This window comes from Garra rufa, chromosome 2 (genome assembly GCF_049309525.1).
Source record: "Garra rufa chromosome 2, GarRuf1.0, whole genome shotgun sequence".
NCBI lineage: Eukaryota > Metazoa > Chordata > Actinopteri > Cypriniformes > Cyprinidae > Garra > Garra rufa.
The window spans coordinates 36150924-36167176 of NC_133362.1; the positions used below are offsets into that span (position 1 = coordinate 36150924).

General features: G+C 38.6%; 1 protein-coding gene across 1 annotated transcript; it reads right to left on the reverse strand.

Annotated features, from left to right (window-relative positions):
* Nucleotides 1-406: 406 nt before the first annotated feature.
* Nucleotides 407-15969, reverse strand: LOC141325479 (uncharacterized). Its single transcript, XM_073834196.1, has 7 exons — nt 15940-15969; nt 15683-15833; nt 15421-15587; nt 11500-15329; nt 8835-9948; nt 6969-8750; nt 407-4958 (listed from the first exon to the last, which is right to left on the reverse strand). Exons 1-7 carry the CDS (start codon nt 15952-15954, stop codon nt 1131-1133), a joined length of 10887 nt encoding a protein of 3628 aa, XP_073690297.1. The 5' UTR covers nt 15955-15969; the 3' UTR covers nt 407-1130.
* Between the last annotated feature and the right edge of the window lie 284 nt (nt 15970-16253).

The following is a 16253-nucleotide window of genomic DNA, read 5'->3' on the forward strand; positions in this document are numbered from 1 at the left end:
GATTTAACTTAAAATTTTAAGACAGCTGCTGAACTTAGGTTTTTAAGTTGAATCTGGTGAAAACTTTTTACAGTGAAGGGGGCTAGTACATTATATGTAAATCTTTGTTCTGAAAGTGAACTATTTCTTTAATGCTAATACGTTTCATAACATGATCAGAGTTATTGAGTTATTAGTATGATCTTAGCGAATTATAACTTGACAAAATATACTTATATTGATCTATATTAGTATTATTATGTATAGTAGCCTTTTATTATATTTTAAAACTAATTAGTGATACCAGAGAATAACATATCCTATCAAAATTTTCTACTGATCACATGATATACGGTATCTTTTAATCTGCTCAAATGTTTTCTTTTGTTGCGTACATGTTCACACAATAAATCAGAGACAGGGAGCATATTTTTTACTTTTTATTTCTTTTGCAGCAACCAGTTAAAGTGTTTCTCTTACAACATTAATTTGATTACTTTGACTATATGTGTTAAAAGAAAAGTAATTGCTGATTAAGAAAATGGTTTGTATTTTAAAATATGCATTGTGTGTTTTGCAAGTCCATTAAATCCAACATACCATTGGTGCAAATGCTTTTGGGTGAGTAAAACATATTTACATACTGTAATGTTTTCATTTTTTTCCCAGTGCTGCAGAAACAGAATTATAATGCAATTATATAGCTTTGACAAAATAAATAACCCTAAAGAAACAAATGCTTCAATATGTGATACTGTCAACAGTCTTTAAAAGCCACATCACCTTTATAATTAATTTTATCTGTGAATATATCTGTTTAAATGGTGTTTGCTTGATTACCAAGTTTGTACTATAAACATATTCCCAAGATATCAGTTTTACAATAAAGCACACTGACAACCCACACATAAAATAATAATAGTTTTTTTCCTATTATCCCATGTACATACACATTTTTCCAGTGGATATAGATTTTTAAAAGTCTTTTAAGCTTAACATCTCTGTTAGCTAAACAATATTCTGTGATATGTTCATAAGTATCAGCGCTCTTTTACTTCTAGCATTACAATTCAGCTGGCTTATATGAGTATATAAGAGAACACTGAAACATACATTCAAAAGCATAAAATCAACTCAGCCATATCTCATGTTCATTTCCCCTCATTCTCATCGGTGGAGGAATCCATATGTCTTAGAGATGTTTCAGAGCTCACTATTGTGACTTTTTCAGTTGTTGCTACACTGTCAAAAAACCTCATTTTCTCAAAGTGTACTGTATCTTTTAGCCTACGAATTGAAGAAGCTGTCTCATCAGAAATAGGTTCTGCAGAGTCACCTTCAAATACACGTGTTCTGTGTGTCACAAGTATTGTCTCTTTGTCATCATGTAAGGTTTCTTTCACAACATGCCTTTCCACCAATGTGTGCATCCCACTTTGCACTCTGGTTTCCTCCACTGTCAACACTGAGTCTGAGCCTAGTGTTACTTGTAAAGGCGAGGCGTGAATTCCATGCGCATCCAAATTAGTAAGGATTGAGGCTTGCTGTGTTTCTGGTATAGCTTGTATGTTTGTTGTGATAACATGAATTTCCCCTGACATCTGTTTCAGAGTGTCCACTGAGTCTGAGGACATATCTGATGAGAAGGGGATGTTGACTTTCTCTGGCTGGTGAGGCTCCATTGATATCAGTTCACATCTGGCTGTTGAAGTCACAACGTCACTTTGTGCATCATTGACCCCAACGGTGGCAGTGGGTTCAGCATATTTCACTTTGACTTTTGTGGGTGAGGTCTGCTCTGTGGTTACTGTAGAACTTATATCTGCAAAAGCTTCAGATGACTTCAGTGACAGTGTTGGACTTAGGTTTTCCTCCATAGCCTCGCTGAGCGAGGTCTTCTCAGGTTCCTCGGGTGGCTTGCTTGATTCTTTCTCAACTTTCTCATCAGGCTTCTCAGCCTCTTCCGGTGGTTGGATTATTTCTTTCTCATCAGTTTTTGCAGTTTTGGTTGGAGAAGAAAATGAGAACTTGAACCAGCTGCCTTTCTCAGTTTTTGCTTGTTCTTTGCTAACAGTTGCTTTCTGATCTTCTGAAGCCTCCAGTTGCTTTTCACTTTCTTCAATCTTAGCGTCAACCAACTTATCGCTTTCATCTGAAGACTGGCTGAATCCTAATTTTGGAAATTTGAATTTGAACTTTGATTTCTCCTGAGCTCCTTTGTCCTTAAGTTCTGCTGGTGCTGGTTCCTCAACTTTTGCTCCAGCCTCCTGATCTTGCTTAACAGACGGTTTGTCCTTTTGCGCTTCCATTTCCTCTATTGTTGGAACATTAAATTCAACTTCAAAGCCTCTGAGAACATCCTCCAGAGAAGGCATTGTAAATTTGGGTGATTTTCCAGCCCCTTGAGTATCATCTTTGGGTTCTGTTTGAGCATCTGGAGCATCCGCTTTGGTGGTAGCATCCTCTTTTTCTTCCTGAGATTTTGTTCTCGAAATGCTGATCTTTGGCATTTTTATAGTAGGAAGCTTAAATTTACTTGGGGAGCCTTTGTCCCCATCCAGGTTTTTAGCAGCAGCCTCTGGAGGCTGTTCAGTGGTTTCTTTAATTTCACCCTCTTTTTGTAGTTCTTTAGACATTTGTACAGGCTTGTCTTCAATATTTTGGTCAGTGTCTCGTACATCTACCTCTGTTACTTTTACTTTTGCATCAGATGTTTTTTGAGAAGTTCCAAATTTTGGCATTTTAAAAGTAGGCAGTTTGAATTTACTTGGAGAACCTGAAACAGCTGTATCTTTCAACTCTGTCTCAACCTCTTTTTTTTCAAGGGTGGAACTTCCCTCTAAAGCCATGTCTACTTTTGGGAGACTTGCATCTTCTGCTGCGACATTAATTTCTGGTCCAGTGATTCCAATTTCTGGTGTTTTTGTCTTTGCCTCTTTTGTAATTACGGTCACCTCAGGACCTTTTACTTTGGGTAACGAAATCCCAAATTTTGGAAGTTTAAATTTAATTTCCTGTCCCTCTTGACTAAGCTCTTTTTCTTTTATGTTAATATCAATAGATGGGGTTGCAATCTCTGCAGTTTTGCCTTTGATATCCCCTGATGGAACCACCTTTGATGTCTCTATCTCATAATCCACAGAACTAACTTTAATTTCCTTGGTTTCAGAATCAGCCTTTGCTGCATCAATAGAGACCTTTGGAGTAGAAACGCCAAATTTGGGTAATTTTATTGTTGGGAGTTTGAATTTTGTTGGCGAGCCGAATTGTGGACTTGTTAATTCAGTTTTGCCCTCTTTTTCACTTTCTCCTATTTCTATAGTGCCCTCTGGCAAGGACATATCTGCTGCCATTTCACTGGCTTGAATATATTGGGCCTTGCCGTCGGATTTTGAAAATCCCATTTTTGGAAAACCAAAGCTTGGTTTCTTCATTTTTACACTAAGTTCCTTAGAAGTCATATCAAAATCTGCTGGTTCCTCAACCACAACATCTTTTACTGTAAAAGATTCTTTAACCTCAGGTTGAGAAACCTCTACTTTTGAAACACTTATGTCAATTTCTGGACTTTTCGATGCTTCTAGAGAAATTCCAAATTGTGGTAGTTTGATTTTACTTTTTTCCACTTCAAGTTCAGGACCTTTAACCTCCACATCCACTGATCCTTTGGGTAACTTGAGCTCTTTCTTGTCTATAGATGATACATCCCCTGACATTTTCACTTCTGTTTCAGTCACGGCTTTCTTAAGCCCTTTGTCACTGTCTGGACCTTTAATTGTCGGAAGAGCAATCCCGAATTTTGGAACCTTAAATTTGCCCTCTTGTTGCTCTTTATCATCTCCTTTAATGTTTATCTCAATGGATGGATCTTTAACTGTTGGTCCTTTCATTTCAACACTTGACACTTCTCCTGACATGTCAAACTTCTTATCAGGAAGGCTTACTTCAGGTGCTTTGATGTCCACATGTGCTGTAGGTATATCCACTGTGTCCTTTGATGCTTTGGTTCCAAATTTTGGGAAATTGATTGTTGGAAGTTTGAATCTGGTTGGAGAGCCAAAAGTGTCCTCCTTCGAATCCGGTTCTTGTTCTGGTAATATAATATCTGCAGATTGCACTGAAACTTCAACATTTCCCACTGATGTGCCCAAGTCAGCTTTAGGTAGACTCATATCAACTTCAGGAGCCTTAAGATCTGGTTTTGAAAATCCCAATTTGGGAAGCTTCACTTTCAGCCCTTTTGAGTCAACTTCAACATTATCTGTTTCCCCCTCGATGGTCACATTTTGAATTTCAACAGTGGGCTGTTGTATATCTAACTTTCTGACCTGGCCAATCTCTATGTTTATTTCTTTGCCCTCTATCTCTGTCTTCTTTGATTTTGGCATGCCAATTCCAAATTCTGGCAGCTTGATCTTACTCCCTGTCCCATCAGTGTCAGTCTCTTTGACCTTAATGTCCACATCGACAGATGGCCCTTTAATATCTATGTTTGTTTTTGTTACAGTAGTTTGTATCTCTCCTTTTTCTGGGAAACTGATTTCAGGTTCTTTGATATCTACTTCAGCTGCTGGAATATCAGCTGTAGCTTTAGGATATTTGAGTCCAAACTTTGGAAGGTTGATTGTGGGCAGCTTAAATGTTGTTGTTGTATCTCCTTGTTTGCTCATGTCATCTGTGATGGTGATTTCTGCACCTTCAACTTTCACAGGTATTTTGCCTTCTTGCATAGACACATCTACCTTTGGTTGACTGACATCAACTCTGTGTCCCTTAATATCTGGCTTTGAAAAACCAAATTTTGGGAGTGAAAAGCTGGGCTTCTTCAGTTTTACATCATGTCCTTTCAAGTCAACTTCAGGCATTTCTGCTTTGCCTTCAAAGGATATGCCTTGGATGTCAACATCAGGTTGGGGTAGGACTACTTTTCCTTCCACTAGATGAACGTCAGTTTCCTTTATTGTGGCATGTATATCAGTCTCTATTTCTTTTACATCTAAGTCAATTTTTGGTATTTGACCTGACACCTTTGGTTGACTGGCATCAATATCTTTCCCTTTAATATCTGGCTTTGAAAACCCAAATTTTGGAAATGAAAAGCTTGGCTTCTTCAGTTTTACATCATGTCCTTTCAAGTCAACTTCAAGCATTTCTGCTTTGCCTTCAATGGATATGCCTTGGATGTCAACATCAGGTTGGGGTAGTACTACTTTTCCTTCCACTAGATGAATGTCTGTTTCCTTTAATGTGGCATGTATATCAGTCTCTATTTCTTTTACATCTAAGTCAATTTTTGGTATTTGACCTGACAACTTTGGTTGACTGGAATCAATGTCTTGCCCCTTAATATCTGGCTTTGAAAAACCAAATTTTGGAAATGAAAAACCTGGCTTCTTCAGTTTTACATCATGTCCTTTCATGTCAACTTCAGGCACATCTGCTTTGCCTTCAATGGATATGCCTTGGATGTCAACATCAGGTTGGGGTAGTATTACTTTTCCCTCCACTAGATGAACATCAGTTTCCTTTATTGTGGCATGAATATCAGTCTCTATTTCTTTTGCATCCAAGTCAATTTTTGGTATTTGGCCTGACACCTTTGGTTGACTGGCATCAATGTCTTGCCCCTTAATATCTGGCTTTGAAAAACCAAATTTTGGAAATGAAAAGCTTGGCTTCTTCAGTTTTACATCATGTCCTTTCAAGTCAACTTCAGGCATTTCTGCTTTGCCTTCAATGGATATGCCTTGGATGTCAACATCAGGTTGGGGTAGTACTACTTTTCCTTCCACTAGATGAATGTCAGTTTCCTTTAATGTGGCATGCATATCAGTCTCTATTTCTTTTACATCTAAGTCAATTTTTGGTATTTGACCTGACAACTTTGGTTGACTGGAATCAATGTCTTGCCCCTTAATATCTGGCTTTGAAAAACCAAATTTTGGAAATGAAAAACCTGGCTTCTTCAGTTTTACATCATGTCCTTTCATGTCAACTTCAGGCACATCTGCTTTGCCTTCAATGGATATGCCTTGAACTTTAACATCAGGTTGGGGTAGTATTACTTTTCCCTCCACTAGATGAACATCAGTTTCCTTTATTGTGGCATGAATATCAGTCTCTATTTCTTTTGCATCCAAGTCAATTTTTGGTATTTGACCTGACACCTTTGGTTGACTGGCATCAATGTCTTGCCCCTTAATATCTGGCTGTGAAAAACCAAATTTTGGAAATGAAAAGCTTGGCTTCTTCAGTTTTACATCATGTCCTTTCAAGTCAACTTCAGGCATTTCTGCTTTGCCTTCAATGGATATGCCTTGGATGTCAACATCAGGTTGGGGTAGTACTACTTTTCCTTCCACTAGATGAATGTCTGTTTCCTTTAATGTGGCATGTATATCAGTCTCTATTTCTTTTACATCTAAGTCAATTTTTGGTATTTGACCTGACAACTTTGGTTGACTGGAATCAATGTCTTGCCCCTTAATATCTGGCTTTGAAAAACCAAATTTTGGAAATGAAAAACCTGGCTTCTTCAGTTTTACATCATGTCCTTTCATGTCAACTTCAGGCACATCTGCTTTGCCTTCAATGGATATGCCTTGAACTTTAACATCAGGTTGGGGTAGTATTACTTTTCCCTCCACTAGATGAACGTCAGTTTCCTTTATTGTGGCATGAATATCAGTCTCTATTTCTTTTGCATCCAAGTCAATTTTTGGTATTTGACCTGACACCTTTGGTTGACTGGCATCAATGTCTTGTCCCTTTATATCTGGCTTTGAAAATCCAAATTTTGGAATTGAAAAGCTTGGCATCTTCAGTTTCACATCATGTCCTTTCATGTCAACTTCAGGCATTTCTGCTTTGCCTTCAATGGATATTCCTTGGATGTCAACATCAGGTTGGGGTAGTATTACTTTTCCCTCCACTAGATGAATGTCAGTTTCCATTATTGTGGCATGTATATCGGTCTCCATTTCTTTTGCATCTAAATCCATTTTTGGTACCTGACCTGACACCTTGATGTCTGGTTTATGAGCAGTGATTTCAATTCCTTTTATGTCCTTATCTGCTGATGGTAAACTTACTGTACCTTTTGAAGTTTTGACTCCAAATTTTGGCATGTTAACTTCTGGCAATTTAAATTTGGTTGGTGAAGTAACAATTGTTAGATCTTTTTGTTCAACCTCTATTCCAGGGAGTGTGACTTCTGCCTTTTGATCTTTTACAGGTAGATTGACCTCTGGTATGGATATTTCAGCCTTTGGTACACTGATATTTACTTCTGGAGTTGCAGTGTCTGGTTTAGAAAACCCAAACTTGGGGAACGAAAAGCTTGATCTCTTCACTTTTACTTGCAGTCCTTTGGAATCAACCTCAGGCACGTCTACACTCCCTTCAACTTTAGCTTCAGTACTGGGTTGCTGTACTTCTAATTTCACATCAGGTTTAGAAATGTCTGTCTTTATATCCATTCCCTCTAGTTCTGAATCAGTCGCATTAATGTCTATTCCCGCTTTTTGTGATTTAACACCAAATTTTGGGAAGCTTATTGTCGGGAGTTTGAACTTTGTTGGAGATCCAAAAATTGTTGAACCTTTTTGGTCAGACTCTGTCTTTGACACTTTAATATCCACATTTGCTCCTTCTATGTCTAAACTGCCTTCTGGTATGGAGATTTCAGTTTTTTGAATACTTACATCAACTTCAGAGGCTTTTAATTGTGGTTTTGTAAACCCAAATTCAGCTGATGTCTTCATATGCACCTCTAGATCTTTAGACTGTTGTTTTGGTGGGTGATCCATCCCCTCAGTTGTTATCTCTGGCTTTTTGATATCAATTTGTTGTACTTTAGTTATATCATCTGTCTTGGATGTACTTAAATCAAACCCTTTTACTTCAGGAAGGCCAATACCGAACCTTGGCATCTTAAACTTTCCCCCCTGTCCTCCAAGTTCAGCATCTTCGATATTTAAGTCCACATTTACAGATTGACCCTCTGTGGCTAGATGAGGTCCCTTAATATCTACTGATGGGACTTCACCTGATATTTTTATTTGTGCATCTGGACCACTCACTTCAGGTCCTTTAACATCTACAACTGGCATAGTTATCTCTTCCTTTGTAGCTTGTCCTCCAATCTTTGGGATGCTGATTGAGGGGAGTTTAAATTTTGTTGGGTCTTTTTGATCATCCTCAACATCTGACACTGTGATATTCATACTTTGTTCTTTTATTTTCACATCACCTTCTGGTTTAGAGGTATCAACTTGTGGAAGACTAATATCAATCTCTGGGGCCTTGATATCTGGTTTAGAAAATCCGAATTTAGGAAGTGAGAAGCCTGTTTTTTTCGTTTTCATACCTGTGTCTTGATCAATTTTGCTTTCTAGTTTGACTTGTGATACTCCTGCTTTAGCTGGTAGATCACCAAGTTCTGCCTCTGGTAAAGAAATACAGCCTTCCGCCTTTGGCTGACCAACACTGATTGTGGGTTTCTTCAACTCTTGACTGGGCACACTGATTTTTACATCTGGCCCTTCAACTTCAGTCTCCAAAGTAATTTCCTCTCCCCTCAAATCTGTTATTTCAGCTTTGACTTTGGAAGATGAACTTCCAAATTTGGGTAGTTTAAAAGTAGGAAGTTTGAATTTGCTTGGTGACCCTCCTGTGGTTGAATCATCTTTTAACATCTCTGTTGTTTGAATTTTCAAGTCAGACTCAAGATTCGCATCCACTTCACCTACTGCAATAGATGTATCTCCCTTCTCAACTTTAAACTTTGGAGCTTTAATGTCTTGTTTAGAAACATCATGCTCTGAGCTTGGCATTTTTGGTGTTTTCATCGTTACCTCCATATCCACAGATGCCCCAGGTATGTTTGCTGTTGCCTCAGCGCTCTCCTTGTCATGTTTCTGTGAAACCTCTGGTTTTTCTGCATCTGTTCTTAATGCACCTTTTTTGAATTCTGGTCCCTTTATCTTTGGGAATGAAAATTCAAATTTGGGCCTCATAAAACGACTTCCAGGATCAGTGTCTTTAGTTTTAATTTCAACATCCACCGATTGGGTTTCGAAAGTTGATTTAGATGGTTGTGTATCTTGTGCTCCTGTATCTTTATCTTGTGATGCAACTGCTGATGCTGCCTTTATTTCTGACTGCGCATCATCCTCAGCTTTTGCAATAGATTCTTCCCCAGTCTTTGAAATGGAAATGTCAAATTTAGGGAAAGAAATTGTTGAAAGCTTGAATTTAGATGGAGAACCAGAAGTACTTTTTTCTTTCAACTGAACTTCAACCTCTGGAGCAGAAATTGTCACTTCAGTCTCTTTGATCTCAGTGTCAGGCACAGATATTCCTTCTTTTTGAAGACTAGTGTCAGCATCAGGGACCTTAGTGTCAGATTTGGAAAAGCCAAATTTCGGAAAAGAAAATTTACGTTTTTTAAATTTAAATTCACTCTCCTTTTGTTTAGCCTCCAGGCTGACTTCATCTACTGAACCTGAAGGTAGTTTGACTTCTGCCTCAAGTTTCTTGGCTTGCGCTTTCAATTCTTCGATAGCTTTCTCTTGATCAAGACCATGGCCTTCAAGGCTAGTTTTAATCTCTGGTTTAGAAATCTCTGGAGACAATACCTTTTCTTTTTTGATTTCAGAGTGTGCATCAATAGCCTTTTCTAACTCTGGAACAGATACATCAACTTCGGCTTTGGAAACACTGAAAATCATATGTGGGGTTTTCATTTCAGGTAATGATGGCAGCTCTGTAGACAGTTTGGTTTCTGGTGCTTTAATTTCCATGGTAGGTTCATCTTTGGTGACTTCAGGCATTTGATTGTCAGAGATTCCATCTGTTGATTTTGGAATTGAGACACCAAATTCTGGGAATTTAATTGTGGGAAGTTTCATTTTTGTTGGAGATCTTGGATCTTTCTCAGCCTGGTCAGACTCTGGTTTAGAGGTATCAACTTGTGCAAGACTGACATCAATCTCTGGAGCCTTGATATCTGGTTTAGAAAATCCGAATTTAGGAATTGAAAAGCCTGTTTTTTTCATTTTCATACCTGTGTCTTTTAAACCACCTTCTTGATCAATTTTGAATTCTAGTTTGGCTTGTGATACGTCTGCTTCAGCTGACAGATCACCAAGTTCTGCTTCTGGTAAAGAAATACAGCCCTCCACCTTTGGCTGATCGACACTGATTGTGGGTTTCTTCAACTCTTGACTGGGCACACTAATTTTTACATCTGGCCCTTCTACTGATGTAAATACATCTTTAGTCTCCAAAGTAATTTTGGTTTTCGGTGCTTTAACTTCCAAGGTAGGTTCATCTTTGGTGACTTCGGGCATTTGAATGTCAGAGACTGCATCTGTTGATTCTGGAAGTGAGACACCAAATTTTGGGAATTTAATTGTAGGAAGTGTAATTTTTGTTGGAGATCTTGGATCTTTCTCAGCCTGGTCAGACTTTGGTTTAGCGGTATCAGCTTGTGCAAGACTGACATCAATCTCTGGAGCCTTGATATCTGGTTTAGAAAATCCGAATTTAGGAAGTGAAAAGCCTGTTTTTTTCATTTTCATACCTGTGTCTTTTAAATCACCTTCTTGATCAATTTTGAACTCTAGTTTGCCTTGTGATACTTCTGCTTCAGCTGATATTTCACCAAGTTCTGCCTCTGATAAAGAAATACAGCCTTCCACCTTTGGCTGATCGACACTGATTGTGGGTTTCTTCAACTCTTGACTGGACACACTAATTTTTACATCTGGCCTTTCTACTGATGTAAATAAATCTTTAGTCTCCATAGTAATTTTGGTTTTCGGTGCTTTAATTTCCAAGGTAGGTTCATCTTTGGTGACTTCGGGCATTTGATTGTCAGAGACTGCACCGGTTGATTCTGGAAGTGAGACACCAAATTTTGGGAATTTAATTGTAGGAAGTGTAACTTTTGTTGGAGATCTTGGATCTTTCTCAGCTTGGTCAGACTTTGGTTTAGAGGTATCAACTTGTGCAAGATTGACATCAATCTCCTGAGCCTTGATATCTGGTTTAGAAAATCCGAATTTAGGAAGTGAAAAGCCAGGTTTTTTCATTTTCATACCTGTGTCTTTTAAATCAACTTTTTGATCAATTTTGCATTCTAGCTTGGCTTGTGATACTTCTGGTTTAGCTGACAGATCACCAAGGTCTGGCTCTGGAAAAGTAATATAGCCTTCTGCCTTTGGCAAATCGACACTGATTGAGGGTTTCTTCAACTCTTGATTGGGCACACTAATTTTTACATCTGGCTTTTCAACTGATGTGGATACTTCAGTCTCCAAAGTAATTTCGGGTGCTTTAATTTCCATTGTAGGTTCATCTTTGGTGACTTCAAGCATTTGATTGTCAGAGTCTGCATCTGTTGATTTTGGAAATGAAACTCCAAATGTGGGGAATTTAATGGTAGGAAGTTTAATTTTTGTTGGAGATCTTGGATCTTTCTCAGGCTGGTCTGACTTTGCATTTGATGGCTCTATAGTTGATTCTTCTTTATCCGTACTATCAGCTGCCTTGTGGGCTTCAACCTTTGGAAGGGTAATGCCAAAATTAGGCAGTGTAACAGTTTGTTCTTTGAGCTTTGCTTCTTCATCCTTCATATCTACCCTAACAAACTGACCATCGGTAGTCTCAAAAGAGTCTTTGTCATCTTTCAGTCTCAAGCTTATTTGTGTTTCTGGAAGGCTTATATCAGGTTCTTCAATATCTATATCTATCTCTGGCATGTCTTTAGCTATCTTAGAGGTTTTTCCACCAAACTTGGGTAAGCTGATAGAGGGAAGTTTAAACTTTACTGGTGTACCACCATATGTTAGATCTTTATGTTTAGCCTCATCCTTTGAAACTGTGAGGTTCACATCAGGCTCTCTCATTTCCACAGAACCTTCTGGAATTGATAAATCAACCTGTGGAAGACTGACATCAACTCCTGCAGTTTTGATGTCTTGTTTTGAAAACGCAACGTCATGGTCAGTCAGACTAGTATCAATATCTGGTTTAGAAAATGAAATTTTCTCAGATGATTTTATTTCTTTTTTCTGAAAACCTTTGATTTCTGCTTTTCCCTCAGGCAGAGACAAGTCAACTTCAGGTTTGGATACACTAAGATTGATTTCCGGGGCTTTCTTGTCAGATTGTGCTGTTGCTTCTACAGACAGTTTTGCTTCTGGCAATTCAACATCCATTGTAGTTTCATCCGTGCTGACATCAGGCATTTGAATATCGGCCCCAGCATCAGATGTCTTGGGAAATGAGACTCCAAATTTGGGAAGCCTAATAGTGGGAAGTTTAAATTTTGTGGGAGAATCTGTTGAATCCTTAAACTCAGACTCTACTTCTGTGGTCTTACTTTCAACATCTAGTTCTGTCCCATCAGCATCATGTTGTGTGCCCGGGAGAGTTATGTCAGCATCAGGTACTTTAGTATCTGATTTAGAGAATCCAAATTTAGGAAACGAGATTTTCCTTTTCTTCATTTTAGACTCTGCTTCTTTCATTTCAGCTTGTGTAAGTTCAGATGGCTCCACTTCAGTTTTTCCACTAACCTTGATGGTGGATTTTTCAGGTTCGTCTGGTAATAGACCACCTTCTTCTGTCTTCTCTTTTGGAATTGAGATACCAAACTTGATCAGTTTAAATCCACTGTCCTCTCGAGGTTCCTCAACACCTTCAACAGCCTCAGACTTTGAGAGCCCAGTTTCCTCCTGCTTAGATTTTCCCTCTGCCTTAGGGATTTTCATTTTTGGAACAGAAACATCTATGCTTGGCATTTTTATTTTACTCCAATTTTTGTCTGTTTCTGCACTATATGCTTTTGGATCAGTCTCAGGTGTTCTTTTCTCAGAATCTAATGCAACCTCCATTATGTCTTTGTCTTGCACTGTAACATCTTCTTTTGCAGTGACCTCAGCTGTTCCTTTCATTTTCCCTCCAATTTTGGGCATTTTTAATTTAGCCGGTTTCTTTTTCTGTGGAGAGGAATCTGTGTCTTTGCTTTTGATTTCAGCCTTCAGTTCTCCTTCAGCATCTTGTTTTGAGGTTTTCTTAACAATAGCAGTGCCAACGTCATGATGGAACATCTGATCGCCCTCATGTGCTTTTTGAGATTTTTCAAATGTTGCTTCTGCAGGAGATTTTTTGATATGGTCTTCATCAAGAGGTATTTTTGCCTCAGTTCTTATCTCCTTGATTGCACCACTATCACTTTTAGATGACGTGGTCTTTATTGGTAATTCAATCGCAAATCCTGGGAAGCGAATGTCGGGTGTCATGATTCCAAAACTTGGCAATGATACCTTTGATTTCTTTGATTTCTTTTCATGCACATTTTTGTCAGCTTTGATATCTGTATCAGTATAATCTTTCACCACCTCACCTTGAGTGTCTGTATCTTTGGCTGTTCCGATTTTTTGTGGTTTAATTGATTGTTCAATGGCTTCCATTCCTGGTATTTCAATGTCTTCACGCTTTGGAAGTTTGAATTTAGCATCTGGAGATTTACTTTTCCTATCATCCTTTGTTAACTTTTTGCCAGTTTTGGATTGGTGTTCTGTTTTGCTCTCAGTTACAACCGTTTCATCAAGATGCACTTGTTCAATTTTCGGTAATATGAAGGCTTGATCTTTTGTAGCAACTGGAGAAAGTCTCTGCTTTTCTTTATCCATTGAGTCAAGCAACTTAATGTTTATTTCTGTACTTGAAATTTTACAAGGGGATCCTTTAGGTGTCGTGCCAGTCTTATCTGACTTCATTTCCATGATTGTGACCTCTCTCTGTACAAGGACTCCAGTGATGTCTCTTTCAGGTAATTTAAAGGCAGGGAATTTTGATACCGCTTCCTTTACATCCTCAACATTAAACTCTTCTGGTTTCCCCCGTTCATGCTTCTTTTCTGCTTTTGAGATGTTTATTATCTTCTCAACTTTTTGTTCTTTAATTCTAGGAGACTTAACTTTGGCTTTTGGTGCTTTGTCCTCCATACCAGGAATCTCAATTTCCTCTCGTTTGAAGAGAGGCACTTTGGTTGGGTCTTTCTGTTTTACAGTTATTGATTCTTGGTGGTCGAATTCAGAGACATCTACTTTAGGCAGTTTAAATGTTGATTCAATGTCAGTGCTAGCTCCAGTACTCTTCCTGTTTCTGTCCACAGCCAGAACATGTGATTTTGGCTGAGAAATAACTGGTGTTGGAGTGATTGGTTTCTTTGTGTCTGTTGAGGCCTCGTCCTCTCTTGTTTGAATCCCAAAACTAAAAGTGTCTGATGTAAAGTCTAGTTTGTTTACAGCATTCGAAAAGTGACTCTTTGATGTGGCTATGTCTGCTAGTGGACCTCTGGTTCGAATTCCGTAACTTTCTGTTTCCAGAATGTTTTTTTCTTTCTTTTCGCTGCCAATTCTTGGTGATTTGCTTATTGGTCCCACCTCTGGCATGTCAACAGAAACATCAACTTTTGGTACAGTCATGTCTGTTTTTCCTGACTCTTGGGTCTTTTCTAAAGTATCTTTGTTTATTGGTCTGATATCGGAATCAACTTGATGTCCAACTGGTTCCGTTTCTGATAATACGTTAGGACTGTCCAAAATATTGTCGAATGTTGATGGATCCAAAGTTCTCATTCCACTTGTGGAGGATTTTAATTGGCTCTCTGTTTCTATTTCATATTTCACATCCTTTCCTGGAACGCTAACCTTCAGTTCTGATTTCTCGCTCCTTTCTCTGCTATCATCTCCAAGAGCGACTGTAATATCAGAAGTCTTCAATGTGGTGTCCACACTCATGAGCTCAAACTTATGCAGTGATTCAGTCGCTGGCAAAGTCGGGAATGCATATTCATTTCTTGCTCTAGTTAAGTCGGTTTTTTCAGCTTCATTCAATATCTTAGGGCTCTCTATCACATTAACCACTGGCACTTGCTCTTCGGTTATATTCATAATAATTTGGTTGTCCATGACCTCCAAAGTATCAGTTGCAAGCGCCTGTTGGTTTTCTTGGGTTTCTTCAACAGATTTGCTCCTGCGGCTTGTCACCCGCTTCTTAAGTTTCATTTTGTGCATCTTTTTCTTCTCTTTTCCATCTGGGGACTTTAATGGAGACTTAAGAGGAGACTCTGTGTCACTTGTCGGTGGACTTATCTCTAATTTTCTCTGGTCCTCTGCTTCTGACGTGCTGTGAGATCTTTTAAAATTTGCCCTGCGACCCTTGCTAAAGGTGGGGAATTTGGGCCAAGAGATGCGATCATGTTGCTTTTTTGTCTTTCTTCGACCTCTCATCTCTGGTCCTCTTCCTTCGTCTTCTTGCTCAGCTTCCTCACCCTGCAAACATTGATGAAACAGATATAACGTCAGTGAAACCTCTGATGAAGCTTTGCGGTATTCTGTATATAATGAATAGTATTGTAATTACAATGGTTATATCTGGTCTCATTGTATCAGCATCTTCCTGGGTTCCTGGCGGTGGTTTGCGTTTTAGACAAAAAGCCACTTTATATGGTTGAGCATGCTCAAGAATCTGGAGGGCGTCTTCATATGACACATTATCGAAGTATACTGTAGCACTAAGTAACTGATCACCTGAGAGACAAGATAGAAAGAAAGGAAATAACTAATTTAGCTGTGTTCTCACTTCAGAAATGTTCTGTAAAATGTGCTATAATGAAAAACCTCACCTTCTTTCACACTTAGATGCTTTGAGGCAGGCGACTCTGGTTTTACTTCCTTGATGAAGATGCCGTCTTTTCCTCCACTTACAACCAAACCCTCAGCACAGACTTCTTTTACAGTCTTCACTATTATTTCTGACTGATCACTTTGCATATCCTGAAACAGAATGCAAAGTAAATTAGAAATTGATTCATGTTTTCTCAGTGTTTACAATCCCTATCATTTGTATTTTTCACTACAGAGAACTTTAGGTGTGTCAGACCTCTGTTTGATTCATCTTGGCAGAGGAACGCTTGTCAAACAGCGAGCCGAAACCAATCCTTTTGCTTTTTTTGGAACCCTTGTTGGGTGAGTCATAGAAGTCACCTTCAGCCTGACAAAATAGCATGTGGTGTATTATATAGATAATAGTTAGAGGCTTAAGTAAAACATTAAACAGTTCTGAATTTGGGATATTATACTGTAGTTATGAGTTTTGTGTAATGTAGCCTTACCTGTTTTGAGTATTTCTCTGTGGCGGGGAATTCCTCAACAGGAGAGGAACCCTGAGGACGAGGCCTTTCCCCCTCTAACTCT